The sequence below is a fragment of the Periplaneta americana genome, chromosome 3, assembly GCF_040183065.1.
Source record: "Periplaneta americana isolate PAMFEO1 chromosome 3, P.americana_PAMFEO1_priV1, whole genome shotgun sequence".
NCBI lineage: Eukaryota > Metazoa > Arthropoda > Insecta > Blattodea > Blattidae > Periplaneta > Periplaneta americana.
Genome location: NC_091119.1, coordinates 33,766,428 through 33,788,761, shown reverse-complemented (window position 1 = coordinate 33,788,761; position 22,334 = coordinate 33,766,428). Strand labels below are relative to the sequence as shown.

Below are 22,334 nucleotides of genomic sequence, written 5' to 3'. Positions count from 1 at the left end.
TACGATGGTTTTGTTGGTGAAGTTCGCAGTAAAAAAGGTTCAGGAGTTGAAAGTTGCATTATTACATGAGGTAGGGCATGTTAGAATTTATTAATCTTCAACAATTTAAATATCTCTCGAAAAGGCCAGTTCATTGTTGATATGTTGAATAAATTACAGGATTTCAGTCGTAAACGTACAATTTTCGTCATTAATTGAAACTCAAAATGAATTTAATTCTAGGTTCCAAGATCTTGTCTTAATTGGAAAGAAGTTTAAAGTTATCACAATAAATTCCTTCAATACCAGGTGAAACAATGTCATACGATTTACAGCTTGAACTTATTGATCTTCAATGTGGTCTAGGGCTAAAGACCGTTTGAATAATACTACTAGTCAGGTTGAGTTTTACAAGACTAAACCTCAGCAATAATATCCACGACTACACAAGCTGGCTGTAAGAATGATTGCTATGTTTGACTCGCAAACCTGCAAACGTCTCCAATCTTCCCTCTTTTCCGCCTATCTCTTCATATTTGCATATGATCCATATATCTTAATATCGTCTATCATCTGATAACTTTTTTTCCCGAACTTATTTCCCGTTCACCATTCCTTCTAGTGAATCCTTCAGTAGGCAGTTTATTTAGTCAATCCCCCAGCTAATTTCTTTTATACAAGATGGGTTAAAAGTCGCTTTCCCCATTATTCGTTCTTAGGTTTCATACTTATACACATATATACGGATGTCATAACTTGAATAAACGAATAGCTGGTAACATAGAAACATTCTTTTTTGGAGAAAGGTTATCAGCAATCAATATCTTCAGTTGTTAGAACAGGTGCTTATTCCTTAAATTGAAAATAGTCCTCGTTTTTGACGATATGTAGTTGATATGACAACAGGATGGAGCACCACCTCATTTTGGTGTAGGAGTGAGGGACTTCTTGAATCAGCAATTACATGAATGGATTGGCCGTCATGGCACAACAGAATGCCCACCCAGATCATGCGACCTGACACCATGTGATTTTTCGTTGTGGGGTATCCTGAAAAATGTTGTTTTTTGCTCAGAAACCGCAGGATGTGCATCAATTGCGACAGATGATTGAACAGTCATTCGTAAAAATCGATTAAATTCGTCAGTTATGTTCTGTCATCAGTAAATCAGTGCCTAAACGTTGTAAATTATGTATCGAGAAACAGGGTCTCCATTTTACAATACCTGTGAAGGAATGTCTAATCAAATGTAAATTGAATATAAATATAAAATATGTAAGGGAGTGTTTGGGGAAAGCGACTTTTCGCCCACTCTGTATAAGTATTGAAACACATTAATGGTGTATTGAGATTCCTTCCTTTAAATCTAAATTATTTGGACTTTTCTTTAATGGTAACACGCGTAACAAGTTTGTTTAAAAAGGATTGATAATGACACCGCTATGCCCTATTCCCCGCTATACCTCAATGCTGTTTAATAGCCTCCGACATTGAAACATTGAATTGGCAACGAAAAGTAAAAATAATCATACACATTGTAATACATTTCTCTTAGCAAGACGTTTTTCTTTAGAAACTTAGTGATTTGTCTCATTTGTCGCTTTATTTTACTTCATACAAAAATCAAGAAAATCGTCTGAAAATTCGTGAACTTGAATGCCATTGTGTGTTTTTTATTTAAAAAATACGTTAATTTTCTACTAAAATAATTTATTTCATGTGCATAATTCTCAGAGGAATTGTAGACGCTACATAAATATGAAGAAACTCCGAACAAGAGTTTAGAATAAATCGCTATATGTAGACGAACAGACAAATGACATTGCGAAAAGCTCTAAATCGACGGTTTGCAACGTCAAAATAATTTCTCTAATGAGAAACTAATGAGCTAATGTGTCAGCCACACCAATGTATTTGCGGGGGAATTGCTGATATTTACGGTTATCATGCACTCAGCTGTGCGAGGAGCAAGGGTCGCATTCCCAGACATACATCACTCAATGATATCATTAAAAGATCTCTGACTTCGTGTGGCATCCCGTCTCTTTTGGAACCACCAGGTATTAGTTGCGCAGATGGTAAACGACCCGACGGTCTTACCATAATTCCATGGTCTAGAGGAAAATCTTTAATTTGGGACTCCACTTGCGTTGACACTCTAGCTCCATCTCACTTGCCGAATACCTCCAGACACGCAGCATCTGCTGCTGAATTAGCCGTGAAGAAGAAAGTCAATAAATATGCTCATCTTTTAGACAATTATATCTTTGTCCCATTTGCTGTGGAGACCTTCGGTCCTTGGAGTCATGACGCTAAAGTTTTGGTATCTCAAATCGGCCAAATTTTGATCTCCATTACTGGTGATCGCCGTTGCACTACTTATTTGCGTCAACGCTTAAGTATTGCTATTCAACGCGGAAATGCAATGAGCGTTTTGGGTACTCTTCCAGAGTCCAGCCCTTTGGACGAACTTTTTCTGCTGTAAATTTTTTTATCTCTATGTAAATGTTTATATTTAGTGTTTATATATGTGTAATTGTAACAGTGAAAATATTGTTAATCCAATAATTTTTTATTATTTTTTTTTCATAAGTGTATATTATTTTTGGGAGTGTTTTTGTAAGTAATTTTATGAGGTTGTTATTGATATGCTGACAAATTATTTGGAAGCAGACTATTTCAACAATGTATACAATTAACCTACAAATTGAATTTCATTCCTGGAATCTTCTATAACACATGAGATAAATATTACTGCTATTACAAAAATCAAGAAAACCCGTCTGAGGATTCGTAAACGTGAATGCTATTGTGTGTTTTTGATTTCAAAAACGCATTAATTTTCTACTAAAGTAATTTATTTCATATACATCAGTCTTCGAGAAACTGCAGACATTAAAATAAATATGAAGAAAATTAAAACAAAACTTTAGAATTAATCGCTATATGTAGGCGAACAGACAAACGGCATTGCGAAAAGCTCTAAATCGACGGTTTGCAACGTCAAAATAACTTCTCTAATGAGAAACTAATGAGCTAAATATGAAGAAAACCCGATCAAGACTTTAGAATAAATCGCTAAATTATATGTAGACGAACAGACAAACGGCATTGCGAAAAGCTCTAAATCGATGGTTTGCAACATCAAAATAGTTTCTCTAATGAGAAACTAATGAGCTAAATGTTACTGTGAAACACAGGAACATAATAATGAAAAAGTGACAACTTCACGATCATTTATATTTTTATTTCACAGTAAAAGAAAGGGGACCATTATGAGTTTTCTGAACATTATTTTTTCGAATGTTATTAAGTTTGTCTTATACATTTTGTTGAAGTCAATATTCTTGACGCCTAAAAACTGGAGGGTAAATAATTACGAACTAGCAATTTTAATTTCCTAGAAATTACTGATAAATTCTTATATACCATCAATATGAGGTGGCCACCGGCGTAGCTCAGACGGCTAAGGCGCTTGGCTGCCGATCCGGAGTTACGTTCGGGCGCGGGTTCGATTCTCGCTTGGGATGATTACTTGGGTTTTTTCCTAGGTTTTTTCCAACCGTAAAGCAAATGTAAAGTAATTTATGGGGAATCCTCTACCTCATCCTCCCAAATATAATATCGCTGTCACTAATTCCATCGACGCTAAATAACATCGTAGTTGATATAGCGTCGTAAAATAACTAAGTAAAAAAAATAAATTATTATTTTATGAAGTCCCTTAACTTCTGATTACTTAAAGCAGACTACCATAACACGCCGTTTAGGAGCGGCAACTTCTCTGACATTTCAGTAAGACAAGCAGTCTAACCATAAATATTCAGGCGCTTTGATCGTCATTACAACAGCTGATAACGCAGGATCTGCTCTCGAAAATTTTTTGAAGAAAATCATTACCCGAATAGATTCCCACGCTGAAAATTCAGATAAAATTTTCAGAAGACCTAATGGAACTGTTTACAGAATGAGGTTTTCTCGAGATACTCCCATTTCCCTTATAAACACCCCACCGCTTCTCATGGTAGGCCTAAAGAAAGATACTGTCAGCAAAGGAAAGGAGCGGCGAGAGCTCTCCGACAGTAAGCACGACAAAAAGTAGGCAATATGAGAACGGGCACTATAAGCCAACAGATTGCAGTGTATCTGGAGTTTAAAAATGGACGAGTTCTGATAAAAGAAATCGGTGTCATGAAGATGACACATATAATCTTTATGCAATTCGCAACAATTCTAGAAGGAGATTATTCTAGTAAAACAGGAGTCTTATGCAGTTATAACAATGGTCGCATTCGACAGAAAACATCGATGAGTAATCGCTAGGTGGCTGGTCACGTGACGATGCGCAGTTTTGATAAGTCTTTCTGGATGAACCTTTGAATGCATTGAAGGCATATTGGCACCAGTTTTTATGTTCAATTAAATTATTACAAAACAGCTCAATAAACCAAAGAAATTGTTGTTATAAACATAGATAACTAATTAATTTACTTGCCATTTCAATATGTCACAAAATTTTCGGCTTCCAGTTATTTATCGTTTTGTTAAATTCATATTCTTTTTTTTTTTTTAAATCCGCCGTCTATCAGATGTAAACAATCTCAAATCATGATTACAAATCGAACTTCAAAAGTGATGGAAAACATGGCGTTCAATTTCTATTCGAAACTACTCATCGCAGTTTTACGCGAGTTCAGCAGATGCTTAGATCATCGATTAGAAAAATAATCATGTGTTCTGCTGACTGCGGCCTTAAGTTATTGTCTCTTCCAATGTTAAATCAAATCTAGTATACATTGTCTAGTTTTTTCAAGCATACGTTAAACATAATATATAAAATAATATATAATACGAGTATAATAGAGTGAGTCAGCCAGGGCTATACCGGCGTCAGCGGAAAGTCGTATGCGTAGTAATTGCTGCGCCATCGCAGTGACCAGACCTCTTGCTCGCGAACGTTTCGTGTTTAGTTACGTAAACACGTTTTTTTAATTGGTGGCACTTGATATGCCTGTTTAAACAAGTTCCAGATCTCTTATGGACCCTTGCCTTTCACAGTCGTATGGACAAATATGATGAATGTAACACCGGCGTTTTCATCTTCCTTTATTCCTCATCAGTGATGGAGATGGTGAACTGACTGTAGCAAGTGGAGGTTGATCACTGAGTTAATTCTTGCATGAGAGGGTTGGAGTGAGAACGTAGCTTTTCCTGATAATGTAAACACCTTCACACAGTCAGGGTGCAGCTCTATACCGTACATTTAGAATGCAGTAGTGTGTCCATTATGAAATATAGCCTTGAACAACGAGTGTTTATTTACGACAACTTTGTGAAATGGAATTTTGTAGAACAGTTGTAACAAACTTCCGTCAGTCATTGCCTGATTCGTCAGAGCCTTCTAAAGCAATGATTTACAATTTAGTGAAGAAATTTCGTACAACTGGATCGGTATTGGGTGAGAAACGAACATTTGTGAAGTGTGTTCTCACTGAGGAGATGTTAGATGAAATTGGCCACCGATTAGAGAGGAGTCCTACGACATCATCCTGCCGTGTAGCTCAGCAGGTAGGGGTCTCACAGTCTTCAGTAATAAGAGGTACGAAACAATTAAAATTAAAACCTTACAAAATTCGTGTAGTTCAGAGGTTAACGGAACCCGATTATCAGAGCAGACTTACCGGTGATTTTGCATGTGGTTCCAAGAGTCAGTTTATGATGGACTACTTGACCTCACCTTAATTTTTAATAGTGACGAAGAATAGTTCCACCTCAGTGATTACGTGAACACTCAACACAATCTTTACTGTGACAAAGAAAATCCACACCATTTTCACGAACAACCGCTAAATTACATAAATTCGAGCCATTTCGGAGAACGAACTGCGGCGATTTGTTGGACATGTCTTCAGGAGATGTGCAGCCTTCCAGATATCACAAGGACGTCATTTCGAACATGAATTGTGAACTCAGTAAGTACATCATTACGCGATACTAACCGCAAAAGCGCGGAACGAATCCTCCGCATATGGTAGCGTCGTTACTTATGAGTGCGGTTAGGAGTCTAACCCAGGCTGGTTCCCCCTGTATAATTAGGGGTGGTGATTTTTCACAAGAACGATAAAATGCGAAATGGCTGTAAATATCTGTGCTTTTGTATTTTCATTTTTCACGATCGGTATAACCCTTTTAATGAATGTTGAATATTCGATAATATTCGAAATGTATTGGTATAGCGCTGGCCTTTTATGCCCAAGGTTGCGGGTTCGATCCCGGGCCAGGTCGATGGCATTTCAGTGTGCTTAAATGCGACAGGCTCATATCAGTAGATTTACTGGCATATAAAAGAACTCCTGCGAGACAAAATTCCGGCAAATCCGGCGACGCTGATATAACTTCTGCAGTTGCGAGCGTCGTTAAATAAAACATAATATTTTACGAAATGTAGGTACTAAAAGTCCAAAATTTGTACTAAAGTACCTACGATATAAATGCGAAATCGGCGATTTAAAAAAAATATCTTACATAAAGTGAAATTTGTATTCGTTTAATAGAATTCTTATATTCAAGAAGAACAAAAAATGCATATTTGGATTATCTAGAGGAAAGATATCGAAACTTTGCAATAGTTTTATTTCCATTACCTGTCTTACACGCTAAAATTCATGATTTCAGTTAGTAGAATATCTTGACAAGTATTTAAGCCTACACGCTTTAAAAATTTATCTCAATCTTTGGATGAGAATTCAGTGAATAGTAATTCTTCAACCCTCCTAAATGTTGTTAAAGAAGAATGTAATTATACAAATCTGGCCTTCCAGATATACCTCCCTGTAAAGCCGATTTGAATAATTTCAAGGTAAAAATTGTTCAGAGCCGGGCAGCAAACCCGAGACCTTTGGCTGAGCGCACCAACGCTCTACCGACTGAACTGACTGCTTGTATCAGGCGGTTTTTGCACATTCCTCACAGTGGCGGCTCCTGCGTATTTCGTAAGAGGAGGAAAGAAGGTAACAGGACGAAATGACACCTTCTTGAATGAAACATGCTACAAATTAGCCAACATGCAAACATGTAAGACCAGGTAGTGTTGGGGTTGGTCTTCCCTTCTGTATAGCAATAATCTGTTCTTGTAAACTGAGTTTCCTAAATTTTCCAAAATATATAATGTTTTCACTTCCATTCATTGTTGAATAATTACACAAATTAACAATTACAAGGAAATTCACCTCGCAGCATTTTTCGAGCACACTACAGCATCACACGTGTTGGACGAGACTATAGCTACTAACACGTAATCGGAACCGCGGAAATGGGAATGGGAAATAATCTGAGGAAAGCGAGAACACTGCATCCACCTACGTGGTCTGTGTTGCCACATGTTCATTTTACAAGTTCAGTATCACATGCTTTTGAAGAATATCAGTTCTTGTAAAGTCATACTACCATTATTGTTCAAAGTTGCCGGTGGTCAATTAATTTTTTATGTTAAAAATAATTTGTAGTTTGGAGTACTACTTTCAATTTCAAATATATTTGTACAAAACTGACAACTTGGCTGTTGCCCTGTGTAGTACACAATGAATGGAAGTGAATTTCAGGGGCCAAAAATATCTGCGATACTAACGTAGAACTACTTCCTCTTTGTTTTATATAAACCCGACTTTAACTTTCAATATCCACGAAAGTTTCAAACCATGAATAGTAGCCTATATAAAGTGCAATGAATAATATTTTTAATTATAAATCAAAAATATTATATTGTTTTTATTGTGCCTCCTCCTAGATGTGTTATAGTCTGGTTGAATGCAGCATCGTTAGATGGCAGCGGTAGCGAGCTTGCTGCACGATCAGTCGGTTTCTATTTCCCGCCCATGCACTGATTCAGAGGAGGATCTCCTCCCTCTCCGTTCATTTACTCGCTTTAAAACTCTGCTTCTTTCTCTGGCCGCTAGTGCGCTGTTGTCTATGTGTGCTTACTGCAGTAAAGGAGGAATGGATTGACTTTCCTCCACACAAACAATCTCGCATCCTTCTCACAGTTTTCTAGCAGCACATGAACGCGCACGTTTAAAACTCGACCAACCGAGGTTTTTTTATAGTTGTGAACTTTAAAATGATCGAATCTTCCTCGAATTTCAAGGCACATATTTTATTTGGTATTTACTTTCAAAAGAAGAAAAATGTGAGGAGTACGTCCCTCCCATCCCTCCCCTGAGGAACCGCCACTGATTCCTCAAAGAATCCAGACGGAGAAATAGTGATACTGGTAATAATTCAAATCACTATAAAATACTTTATCTTAATATACAGTGGTTACGAAATAAAATCGATGAGCTATAACTTGTTCCACATAATGTACTGTGTATTTGTGAACATTGCTTGAAAGACAGTGAAGTAGAGTTTAATACGGTACTCCTCGTATTTACGTACTGGGTAATATTTACTATAGGAATGTTTACAAACAAGGTGGTACAGTAATTTTTGTGCATGAAAATATTTTGTTTGATAGATTTCTAATTAGAAACTTTAATTTTGAGAAAGTGTTAGAACTAGCCACTGTAATATTGCCTGTGCGGCTATAGATCGCCAAGCTCAGATGCAAGTCAATTTATTAATGCACAGGAATCATTTCTTCTACATGTTTACACTTTACGTGGTAAAATTAAAAATTTTATTTTATGTATGGATTTAAATATACCTGCAAGAGTGTTGGCTTGTATTGATAACTATATAACAAATTTACACCTTGACTGTTATAAGACAAGTGTGAGTAATTATGATATTGCTGACCATATGGCACTGGATATAGTAATTAAGACTGCAATTAGAAATTCTAATAACAAAAATATAAAATGGCAAATTCAATTATTAGACCTATTGAATACCAAGGCCATAAAATGCAGCAATTCAAAACTTTAATGTCATGTGTAACTTTGCCTATGACATTTGGACATAAAGAGGCTGTTGAAGTCTTTAAGGTAGGCCTATTTTGGTTAATATTTATGGATATTTTCAGTCATTGTTTTCCAATTAGAGAAATTGATGAAAAAAGTATGTTAAATTCAAGTAAGAAAGATAAAGTTAGAGTCAATTTTGGTTTGATGCAGAATTGATAAATATGAAAAATAGTGTAATTAATATTTATAATAAATATAAATATACTGGAGATATTGCTGTTTACTAGGAATATAAGTTATTAAGAAATAAACATAAATTCAAAATCAGGTACACAAAAAAAGCTGCATAAGGTAGGTACATTAGTGAGTCTTCTAATAAATGTAAGGCTTCACGGAATATGTTAAGAACTGAAGTTTTAAATAGTAACAAACGTTCAGTGGAAGATCATCTGTTCACAGTACATGATTTTAGTGAGTTTTTTGCAACATCAGTAAAATCAGTACAAAATGCAACTCACATAAATGCAAATAATGCTACTGGTACTAATCACATACCAGTAATAAGTAACGACGATAAAATGGCAAATTGGATACATAGCCTACTACATCTTCTGAGGTTATATACATTGTTCGCAGAATGAGTACTTCAACTGCTAGAGATATTTATGATATTATTTCAAATAAGTTTATAAAAGAGGTACTGGTATTTGAGTAATTGCAATACCATTAGTTGATATTACTAACAAAATTTTTTCTGAAGGTGTGTTTCCTATGGAACTAAAAATAGCTAAAATGATATCACTGTATAAAAAGGGAAGTAAAAATCTGATAACAAACTATAGACCATTATCACTAGTATCAATTTAATCCAAAGTTATTGAACATATTGGGCCATATTCATAGACATTCTTAGCGCGGGCTTCCAGTGGATGATCAGCGAACTAACATTTTTCGTATTCATAAACCAGTGTTAGCGATATGATAAGGTGTGAATCCTGTACAAGTAATCAGACGATAGTCGGGGCTAGTTTAGCACGCTCGTAGCGCGGGCTAGCGAAATGTCTATGAATAGCACCCATTATGATTATGTCTCGTGACGAGAATATTGTATGAAATGGAAATATAAAAAATTGGAAATTTATCTTTTGAAGAGGTGGAAAAATTCAAATACCTGGGAGCAACAGTAACAAATATAAATGATACTCGGGAGGAAATTAAACACAGAATAAATATGGGAAATGCCAGTTATTATTCAGTTGAGAAGCTTTTATCATCCAGTCTGCTGTCAAAAAATCTGAAATATAATTTGTAAAACAGTTATATTACCGGTTGTTCTTTATGGTTGTGAAACTTGGACTCTCACTTTGAGAGAGGAACATAGGTTAAGGTGTTTGAGAATAAAGTTCTTAGGAAAATATTTGGGGCTAAGAGGGATGAAGTTACAGGAGATTGGAGAAGGTTTCACAACACAGAACCGCACACATTGTATTCTTCACCTGACATAATTAGGAACATTAAATGCAGACGTTTAAGATGGGCAGGGCATGTAGCACGTATGGGCGAATTCAGAAATGCATATAGAGTGTTAGTTGGGAGGCCAGAGGGAAAAAGACCTTTGGGGAGGCCGAGACGTAGATGGGAAGATAATATTAAAATGGATTTGATGGAGGTGGGATATGATGATAAAGACTGGATTAATCTTGCACAGGATAGGGACCAATGGCGGGCTTATGTGAGGGCGGCAATGAACCTCCGGGTTCCTTAAAAGCCAGTTAGTATTATGAAAAAACAAATGTATGAGTTTTTAGAATCACAATCATTATTTCCTTCATTACTATATGGCTTTTTGCCATATAGATCTACTATTGATGCATTAGAGAATGTGTATACTTCTATTATTGAAGCTTGGGAGGAAAATAAGAATATAACTATAAGTACGATAGATTTATCTAAGGATTTTCATTGTTTGAGCCATGAGGTAATTAATGGTAAGCTACAAAGGTATGGTGTTCGTGGGCCTGCATTTGAGCTTATAAACTCTCAGACATTGTATCATTTTCGAAGAATCAAACTTATAATTGTACAAGAAATGCTAGTTAAAATACACAGTGTCCCTTTCAAACCTCCCATATTTTAATTAGTCATTGCTAACAAAGTATGTGGAATTATGAAATAAGACTGATATTAAAAGAAAGAAAAACTCAAAGAATTGTTATTTCATTCGTTTGAAGTTAATTCATCTGTCACATGTTGGGCAAAAATTGGGCAACATTGGCAACATTTTAAGATTGTATTAGCCATACTTCTGGAGCCTGACTCTGAAGTTCAGCATTGCCCTGCCTACCATGTCTCTGGCGTATTTTGCCTTCCTGTTGACTTAAGTTTTGATGCTGAAGAAGTTCTACTCATGGCTGAGAACTCGCCCATGTCGACTCACATTGAAATATTGTCGGAACCTATGCTGCATAAAAACTACCAGTACTCTATTAGTTGTTTTGAAAATATCTCCTTGGCAAACACTAAACGCGATGCATTCCACTGATCCATTGCAACTGAAATGGCATCAATAATGTCGTTTATTCTCTATCCTTCCACCGCTGCATGAATGTCTTAGCCACAGTTACTGTCAACTTAAAAACGTCAAATCTTTTTGCCGGACTCTGTTTTTTCCCCTTTGAGTTAAATGACGTGTTTCATTTATATTTTTCCCCCAAATCCTAACCTAAACACAAAAGCATTGATGCAACTGCTATGTTTTTTTTTTTTTTTTTTTTCCCCCTGACATGAGGGGCTGTGAAAAGATTCTGTTATCTGAAGGTGTCATAAACTGAGAAAGTTTGTAAGTCACTGCTTTAAGGGCTTCGAAAGATGCAACCCATATCTATGATCTGATCTGTTCTTTCTTACATCACACTCATAGTTACGTTCAAGCTCAACCTAACTTTCAGAACAATAGTCTCAGGAATCTTCTATGCCACATCAATAAATTTAAGAATGCAGTTATATTGTCAGACTCCAAAGCAGCTATTCTACCAATAGTCTCTAAACACACACCTTCATCTCAAACAGCAGAAATAACTAAAATGCTCTCTCAATTAATATCACTCAATAAAAGAATTGGATTCCAATGGATACCATCCCACTGTGGAATCCTGGGAAACGAGAATGTGCATGCTTTAGCAAAGAAGGGCAGCACTGCTACTTACAGACCTGTTACTAAATCTACGTTTTACTCTGTGAAAAGATTTATTAAATCTACTTACTTAGACTTTAACAAACAAAATTTGATAACACAATCCCAAGGGAAAAAATGGAACTCTCTGCATCAAAATCCACAGTTAATTCCCAATTTACCACGAAAATCGTCTGTAGCTGCATTTAGATTGGCAACAGGCCATGATTGTTTGGCCAAACACCTGCATAGAATTGGAATATATCAGTCCCCTAACTGCCCATTGAGCAACTCAAACCAAGAAATGGATTCAGAACACCTCAAAATCTGTGCTTCAGTGGCTGGCCATGATAATATCTTTGAAAAATATTGGAGTGCAAGAGGTCAAATGACTTTATTGTCAAACGCCTGACATTAGAAAACAACAACAACTTTCAGAACAATAGAGCCCATTCGTTTTCCTGTTCAACAGTCTACACGAAGTTTAAATTAAAAACATAGTGCCTAATTCACTGGTTAGAATGTTTGTTGAATCATTATATTCCATCTTTTTAAAATTACTGCAATGTCTCCAGTCCTTGTGGATGATCATCAACTGTCATTTATGCAGAGATGAAAGGTTGTGAGGTTATCCCCTGTCTAGCATTAGTAAAATATAGTTAAATAAGGGAATATGTACAGAATTCTAACCTGCTGTATTGTCAGAGAAGAGAGATTGGTGTTGTGAGTTTCCAATTGATGTTGCGAGCTTCGGATACTTGGTCAAAAGGATGGAAGCCCAACATTCAAACAGTAATCGTTTAGAGGATGATTCTTCTTCAGAGTGTGTCACTTCCTGCCTTGATGGTGTAAATGGAGTTAGCTGTTGAGTCCACCTGCAACAAGAAAGCAAGAATGTACATGTATTTCATGTAGTGAGCAGTGGCAAAGTTTCAGGGTAGGCAGGGTAAGCTGAGCTTTCCCAAACATTTTCGAAGAAGGGACAAGATCAATTTAGAATTTAGTTAATTAAAAACAGGAGCGTTTCCGCGTTTCGTTTACCTTTTAGCGACGTAAAGCACGGCCTAGATCACCATGCCTTCAGCCCAGCTTACCCAAAATTTTTGTCACGCTTCACTACTGGCTAATGAGAACAATTCACAAAACACAAACTGTTCACTTTATGCAGGAACCACTTCAAAAGTAATGCACCATATTTTTAAACACAACTTCCATTCTAGACTTCTGATATTTCCAGAACAGAATATTCAGATTAAGTCTTTTACAGTCAAAATATTTTTCCATATAATCCCTGCTTTCTTAATAGCTTAGTGTACTCAGTATTGGAATAAGAATAAGTGTGCCCACATGGACAAACTTGGAACCACTTTCCCACAGTCACTACGTCATACTCAAGCTTTGTTTCTTTTCTCTTTTTTAGTAGGTTATTTTACGACGCTTTATCAACAGCTTAGGTTATTTAGCGTCTGAATGAGGTGAAGGTGATAATGCCTGTGAAATGAGTCCGGGGTCCAGCACCGAAAGTTACCCAGCATTTGCTCATATTGGGTTGAGGGAAAACCCCAGAAAAAACCTCAACCAGGTAACTTGCCCCAACCGGGAATCGAACCCGGGTCACCTGGTTTCGCGGCCAGACGTGCTAACCGTTACTCCACAGGTGTGGACTTTTGTTTCTTGAATACAGTTTACCGAACATGTAATAATGTAATGGTGCCAGACGAGTGAGCACAAAAACATAAAACAATATTAATCATGCATTGAAGCAGCAAAGGGGGCGAGTTTTGGGAGTAAAAACCCCTTCCCAGAGCCCCTGTAGAAATAAAGAAATGCTGTTGAAGCTCTGCAACATTATAACAATGACTTACTTCCAGCAATACACAACCTGTTCGCAATAATGGCAACTCTCCCTGTAATTACTCGTACTCCTAAGAAATCGTACCTTAGGAACACCACAAAGGAGCACTTTAGCTTAATGGATGGCTCTCCTGTACATACAGACAGACAGGGGAAAATTTCTGTGAATGAAAATGATGTGCTTAAGAAACTTCCTAAGAAACGCAAAAGGTTGAAATACAGTGTATCCTGCTTAAAAGTATAATAAAAGGAATATGGTCGTCACTTATTTGTTCACACTTTGATATATTTCTTTTTTTTTATTTCAGCACATAAATATTTTTCATTTCATCGCATGGCAACACTGTAATGAAAAATTTAAATCTGTGCTCAACTACTCTTGATATCCCATATAATCCCATGCTCCTCAAGTATTGTATATGGGATATCTCGTTCGAAGTGTATTGTTCATACTGATTCAAAATTAATAGTTCCTTGCGTGCTTGTCCATTCCACTTTTTTTACTGTCCTTCCGTTTCCATTTCTCGCATTTTTTGTACCTCATATGTAGTCTACGTTTTTATTTCAATACATCTATGGTTATGAAGATATGTCTTACAACATTCATGCTGTAGTCCATTGTAGTAACATTTTGCCGCATCTGTAGTTCGTACAGTTCAAAATTGTGGTGCTTCAGCCCATAATTGATGGGAAAAGGTTGATGTTTCAATATGGTTTCCAGAATATAATGAGAAAATTTAAAGCATTCACTAACAGGAGGGACCTGTGATATTAGTGTGATGGTAAATACGGAAGACCAAAAAATTATAGTTTTTTTAACCACTTTCGAATTTCATATGTTTTGTTTCGGAGTTCCTGGTTTGATATACTGTTTCCTTTAATTTTCCTAAGCCAACTCTGTCCTAAGTGAAATTTACACCATGTAATCTTAATGCTGGGAAAATTAATTTTGGCAGAATTGTGTGATACTATTTCATAATCTAACAAAAGCTTTGAAGTGATTAACTACTTTCCACGTATTTGAAGACAATTCCTTCGGGAAGCACCATATGTTATGTCTGGGTATTAGCATTTGACAGAAAAACAAGTAACACAGGAATATAGTAAGCATTAACACATGAATGTATGTTATTTGACAGAAATGGTTGTGAGCATAATCAAAAGTACTGCATTGCTGCCGAAAAAGCATATCGTTGCTGCACCTCCAAAATGTGATATGTGTTTTAAAAAAATTTTGCATGAGAAAGACAAAAGCATTCTCACTTCTAATTCCCTTGATTTTCAAAGCTACTTTTGGTATAATTTCAATCATTACAAGAAAAATGATGAAATTATACTGAAAGTACCTTTGAAAATCAAGGGAATTAAAAGTGAAAATGCTTTTTTCTTTAGAAAATGGATTTCTGTTTGTTTTAGTTGAGGATCTATTTAGTCCAATGAGAAGTTCTGTTTCATGCAAACTGTAATTATAAGTAATGACACATTAAAGTTTTGTTGCTGTATGTATTAAAGTCAGTTTTTGAAAAAAAATTTTAAACCTTCACCTCCCCCTCCCCAACCAAATTCTGGCTGCGCCTGTGGTATATTTAATTGTTTATAACATTGATTGCCTTTTTTTCGAAAATCGTCATTTAAGGGGAGAGGATGGTTTTTTTTTAACTTTTTTCCTATTTGGTGTAAAATATTAATTTTTTGTATATTGAGAGCTCATAGGTGTGGCAACTCAACCAAATAAAAATATTTTGAAAAAAAAAAAAAATTATTTGGGGGCCCAAATTTGAAAAAATATACCCAATGCAGGACTGTACTAAAACCGATATGGCTATCTAAACCGTTTTTAAAGATAGATTCAAACAGTTTTTTGCAATGTATTTGCAAAAGCATGTTCTACAAACTGTCTGTAACAGAATTTTGATATTAGTCCCTACGTTTGTAAAATAAACAATTAAAATTTAATAACAATTTTCTGATTTCCTTTCTTACAAACAAACGGACCTATTTTTAAAATGAAATCAATTAACAAAATTCTGTTACAGAGAAAAGTTTCCTAATAGTCTAAAGAATGTGTGTTCTAAATTTCATGCTTGTATCTTTAATGGTTCAGAAATTATATCCATTTTTGTCTGGCAATGTAGCAAAAAAAAATTAAGTTACTGAAAACCGATAAAAGCGGGCGTGTGATTTAAAAATCCATAGCGCAGGAAGTTTAAAAATGACGTCTCAACATCCGATAAGAGCACAACTACCCACAAAATGTTATGCAAATGCATTCCACACATATCAAAGGGTATTTTAAAGAAAAAAAAATTTTTTTTTTGAAAATTTAATTTACCGGAAACAACAATAAAAGTAGGCGAGTGATTTAAAAATCCATTATGCAGGAAGTTTAAAAATGGCGACTCAACATCCGATAAGGGCACAAATACCCACAAAATGTTATGCTATGCATTCCACACATATCACAGAGTATTTTAAAGATTTTTTTTTTAAATTTACTCATTTTTCACCAAAAAATACCATCCTCTCCCCTTAAAGGCGATGTGTATCTTAAAATATACCACCAATAGTTTGCAAATTACATTCTAAGCTTATCCCATTCCTATCAGATTGAGCAGTTCTGTAGATTAATTTAAAACTTTTGTTAAGACGTTATTTTGTGTAAATTAATCTACACATTGCAAAGGGACTTTACAAGTGATTATTAATCTTTTAAGGAAAACTAAGGTAAAGTGAGTTTACCATATTAAGTTTTGTAAGTTAACACAGTGAAGTATAAAAGTTGTTAATTTAATACATTTTCATTATCATTAGTAGTATTAATTTTATATTGAAATTACTATATATTTCATGCCCACCATTCCTGCATTAATGGTTTATAAATGCTGACCATCAACAAAATCCGCCCAATAGTTTAAATAAATCGCAGTATGCAGATAGGCAGATGACATGCCCAAAAATCACTTCTTGGTATACAAAGTAGCTAGACTACTCGAAACTTCAATCTTTCAAAATATTAAAATCTACTTTTTGCAGCACAAAAACTCTCTATATCCCCTTTTCTTCTTACAGTGAAGAAGTAAAAATACACAAACAACAGTACCTACTAAATTCTGAATTATTATTTACCTAGTCATATCATAATCTTTATTTCATCTCTTTATTTCTTCATCTACCAATTACTTCAATGCAAGAAATATGTGCTACTATACCATAGAAAAGCTCCTATTGTTAAATTTCTTTCGAGCTAAATGATGGAGATAAAAACAGATAAGATATCATTTCTTTTCAGAGTTGTAGAATGTGATCAATTTAGTCTCAGAGTGAAGTATGTATATATAAAATTGATTATTTTACGACGCTTTATTAACTGCTATTGTTATCCAGCATCTGAATGAGATGAAGGTGATAATGCCAATGAAATGAGTCCAGGGTCCAGTACCAAAAGTTACCCATTATTTGCTCTTAATGGGTTGATGAAAAACCACGGATAAAACTTCAACCAAGTAACTTGTCCCAATCAGGATTTGAACCCGGGCTCGCTCGTTGCACAGTCAGGCATGCTAAACATTACATCACAGCGAGTGAAGTATAAGGTCGCAGCATTTAAAGACAAAGTACACAGGAATATTTGTAGAGTCAAATGAAATGAACCTCTGGCAGATGAGGAAATTCACAAAACTACCGAAAGAAAAATTATAGCGTGAACTTTTCCTTTGCTGAGTAAGTATACAAAAAACTCATATGATTTCAAAGATCAGATCAACTTGCGACTTCGGGAGAACAAAAGGATAAGAGGCAGAGGCGCTGAGTCCATGGCTCTGGTGGGAGAACTGCTTTCCCTTTTAGTATTGTATGTGAATAAATTAATAGTATTTGTTTATTCTTATATTCCATATTTATAGAGTGTTTCCGCCTATCTCTGACACTTCTCTGCTGTATTGACAACAAGCATCAGCCAGCAGCATGTGTTACTATCTAGCTCGCGTTTCAAAAATTAATTTACTATGATGTTAGTAGTCATATGGTATGTTAATATTATAGCTATAATATACATTACTAGTAAGGGAAAAAATGGAACTCTCTGCATCAAAGTCCACAGTTAATTCCCGATTTACCACGAAAATCGTCTGTAGCTGCATTTAGATTGGCAACAGGCCATGATTGTTTGGCCAAACACCTGCATAGAATTGGAATATATCAGTCCCCTAATTGCCCATTATGCAACTCAAACCAAGAAATGGATTCGGAACACCTCAAAATCTGTGTTTCAGTGGCTGGCCATGATAATATCTTTGAAAAATATTGGAGTGCAAGAGGTCAAATGACTTTATTGTCAAACACTTGCCATTAGAAAACAACAACAACATTACTAGTAAGCAATAATAATAATAATAATAATAATAATAATAATAATAATAATAATAATAATAATAATAATAATAATAATAATAACAACAACAACAACAACATATAATCACTAGGGCTAGGATTTTGATGAAATTGCATCTTTTTTCTAGTAAGCCAGAAACATAGCCGCTTTAGTATTTATATGTTATGTGATAAACTGAGTGTTTTAAGACACATTTGTTAGGGCATTTTTTTGCCTGTTTCAACTCATAAGAGCATCTTTTATGTTATTCGGACATTTTTTTAGGCATTTTCATTTAATTTTGGCCACAAATCCCCATTATTAATATAAAATAATGTCTATTTCCTTTGATATTTTGTATACGTATTTTATCCATTAATACCCTTTATTTTTTACTTGGTTGTTTAACGACGCTGTATCAACTACTAGGTTATTTAGCGTCGAGATATTGGTGATAGCAAGATGATATTTGGCGAGATGAGGCCGAGGATTCGCCATAGATTACCTGACATTTGCCTTACGATTGGGAAAAACCTCGGAAAAAACCCAACCAGATCGAACCCGCGCCCGAACGCAACTCCGGATCGGCAGGCAAGTGCCTTAGCCGACCGAGCTACGCCGGTGGCTAATACCCATTATTTTGTATAATATTTTAATCGTTTTTCTACACAAATATTGCCCTTTTAACGTAGTACACCCCATGTAATGAATCAGTCCAACCATCCCTTCAATATAGACTCCTCTATACTTGCTAATTCCGTATGAGTGGCCTTGTGATGAGCTACATGGAAACTACATAGGTAAAATAATTAATTAAAGTGTACCACTTAGAAAAAATTATGTAAAATTAAATAAACTTAAATGTTGGTACCAGAATTTAATTTAATTACTAATCTAAATATTAAGTAGCACAAAACTCCTTTTTCTACTAAGCCAATTTTAGAATGTAAGATCAATTTTTAGGGCATTTTTAAGGGCATTTTTGAAAGATTTTTAGGTCATAAATGCATTGTTTTTAGGACATTTTTTCATGATTTATACGTCATCAAAATCCTAGCCCTAATAATCACTAAATACGAATGATTCTGTCCGCCCATCTGTCCCTATGCCTACAGCGCCAAAGTTATTCAAACAATTTTATTCGTATTTAAGAGTAGACCTAGGATATTTAAACTCTAAGAAAAACCACACTTAGGCACCTGAAGTAGGTTTTAAAATATTACAATAGGCTTGAAATACTTTTTATTTAGTTATTTAGAGCCTATAGGTACATCAGACGAGAACAATAATGTTAAAATTGAGATGAAAAACTAAACCTACGTATTGGTACATACCTAAATATAAATTATTCAAAATCGATTTAATTATAGGTGCTTTAGAAGGGGACAGCAGTGTTAGAATTAAAAAATAGAAAGTAAAATTATGTACCGGTATATAAATTTAATTATACAAATCTGATTTTACGTATGTTTTAGGTAGAGCCTATCTTAGAAGAGAACAGCAATCTTTTAATTAAAAAAGATGGCAGGGGATTCGTAGAATCTCTATAATTGCGTGGAATGTAACTGCTCAAGCCACTACTAATATCCTGAATGTAATGCAAGCATAAACGAAGATATTAAAACCTCGTTTATTTTTCTATTAATGATATGCTGCTAAGGAGCAATGTTATGTTGCGGGTTGCATCAACACTCCTCCTCTAAGTAGCAAGATACACGTCGAGTATTACAGAAAATATGGTAAGGGATATTTTTCCAGAATAAGTGTCCACTTAAACGTTCCAAGTTAATACAGAAAACTGAAATTGAAACTAAACTTATAACCCTAAATTTAATTAAAATACAAGTGTGGTGCATAAGTAGGTATACAGTAATACAATATAATTTTATTAAGTACAAAAAATGAGGATTATAATCGATAAACGAATCGATCAGGCAGTTAAATTGATGTCGATTGATGTCACGTTAGCCTACTACAAGTGGTATGTAATCCTCATTTTTTCTTAATAAAACTATATTGCATTATTGTATACCGGTATCTACTTATGCGTCCCTCCATATTAATATATCGTACAGCACTAACATATGAAAATATTAAAAATGTATTTATATTATATTGCATTTCGATGGATATTGTAATGAATAAATATTTATATTGTAAATAAAAGTATCTAACTTTTAAACAAAACAGAGAAATAAACGAGTCTACACTGAATGTATAAAGGATACTTAAGGTAAGACTGTAACTAGTAGGTCTAAACATGTAAATAAAACACATACAAAATTTTCGTTCTGAAATTATGTGAATTGAACTTTTGCTATTGCTGGTAAGTAAATAATAAAAAAATATACCAACATTTTTTATTTACTCATTTCCACCAGCAATGGAAAATGCTCAGTTCAAACCTCTTCTTAATAATTTACCATTGTTTGTTTTTATTTTTTACGTTTCTGCATAATTTTTATATCTGACGAAATTATAAAATATATAGATAGCATTTGATCCATTATTAACCTATTTATAAATTGTTAGTTAAATTAAGAATACTCCTTTGCTAATTATGTTCATCATATAATTACATCTCTTAGTCTGTGACGTTTGTAAAAATGATCGAACTTGAAATTACATTTAAGAGATAAAACCAAGCAATGTACAACATATTAGAGTGTAGGCTTTCATGGCCGGCGTCAATAGGAGAAAAGTTTTCTGGGCTATGAGGCCATGGTCCGTTGGTTGTGTGACCAAAGTAGTGAATGAAACGTTTGCTCACACAACCAACGGACCATGGCCTCAAAGCCCGGAAAACTTTTCTCCTAATGTACAATATCGTTCTGGCTGATATGTAAATCTATTATCAGGCAGTTCATCTCACTTCACAATAAAATGACAGTGGAAGAACAGTTTATTAATGTTTTTATAGCCTACAATGCCTACATAGTCTGATTAGTGAAATTTGTTACTAGTCAGCGATGTATGCAATGAAGGGAGAAAGGAATTGGCCACCCTAACCCATTATCTCCTGGCTTAGTTGCATCATGAGACGCCTTATTGGTATCACTTTTGAGGTTCAACCTGTCTTTGGACAGTTGACTGAACAACAACAACAACATAGTGCAACAATATAATTTTATTCACTATTAAAGTGAGTGATGAAGGAAAATGACACCCAACAAAGAGGCATGAGAAAGAAGATAGAAGCTAGTACACGATACTGGGATTATGAGGTCATTGTTGTAGATTTAGTAGTAGTTCGCGAAACGGGTAATAATGAAAAAGTTTTTGTTAATTTTAAACCCACCAAACGTCTATTTCTCACCTAAATGCCATTTTAGAGTCCCTTTGGCCTACATCTAATACTATTATGTAATTTTTCCAAACTTTTCAGGAGATACATAAAACTGTTTATTATTTATACTTTCTATCTTTTGGAACCACTGGAAAGCACAATAATAAGTAAAAATGTATGAACCGGTAGAGTATTTTAAATTTTAATAAATATTTACAACCCTGTGAATAAAACTTACAACTTGAAATTCTCTGAAGAATTCTCGGACGTAAGTCGTTTAAATTCTTCTTGCACTTCAGAGGACATCCATATCTCTTCGCACTGTTCCGATGGTAATTCATTTTTAACTTCTGATAATTCTTGTTGAGATTGTGAACTGTCATCAGAAGTATAGAACTGTTCCCTATCTTCATTATATGGATAGTTTCCGTATTGTGCTAAACGACTGAATGGAATGGTATCCCTTACTGTGCGAGCTTTATCCCTCCTAGGATAAGAGAAACACTGAGAATTGTCTGTGTTATTTCTGTACAAATTACTCACAAGATTATGTCGAACCCACAATTCTTGATTGGCTCTTTGAAAACTATCAGGTTCGTCCGCAATCCACACAGTATCTGAATTAAGCCCTATTTTTGCATACGCAGTCTTAAACGTTTCATTGCAACTGTCCGATAACATAGTAAAACATTGTCAGTTTATTCAGTACTTTTAACTCAGTGACCTAAATTTCTTTGCTCTTAAACAATCCGAATCACTTTCTTATATCAATA

General features: G+C 34.9%; 1 protein-coding gene across 1 annotated transcript in view; it reads right to left on the bottom strand.

Moving 5' to 3' along the window:
* Nucleotides 1-22,334, bottom strand: part of LOC138695910 (uncharacterized) — a 58,711-nt gene extending 36,377 nt beyond the window's left edge. The window contains exons 1-2 of the mRNA XM_069820269.1: nucleotides 21,800-22,334; nucleotides 12,743-12,927 (exon numbers count right to left, since the gene is read on the bottom strand). Coding sequence (XP_069676370.1) covers nucleotides 12,743-12,927; nucleotides 21,800-22,242 — 628 coding nt within the window. The 5' untranslated portion in view covers nucleotides 22,243-22,334. The remainder of the gene's footprint in view (nucleotides 1-12,742; nucleotides 12,928-21,799) is intronic.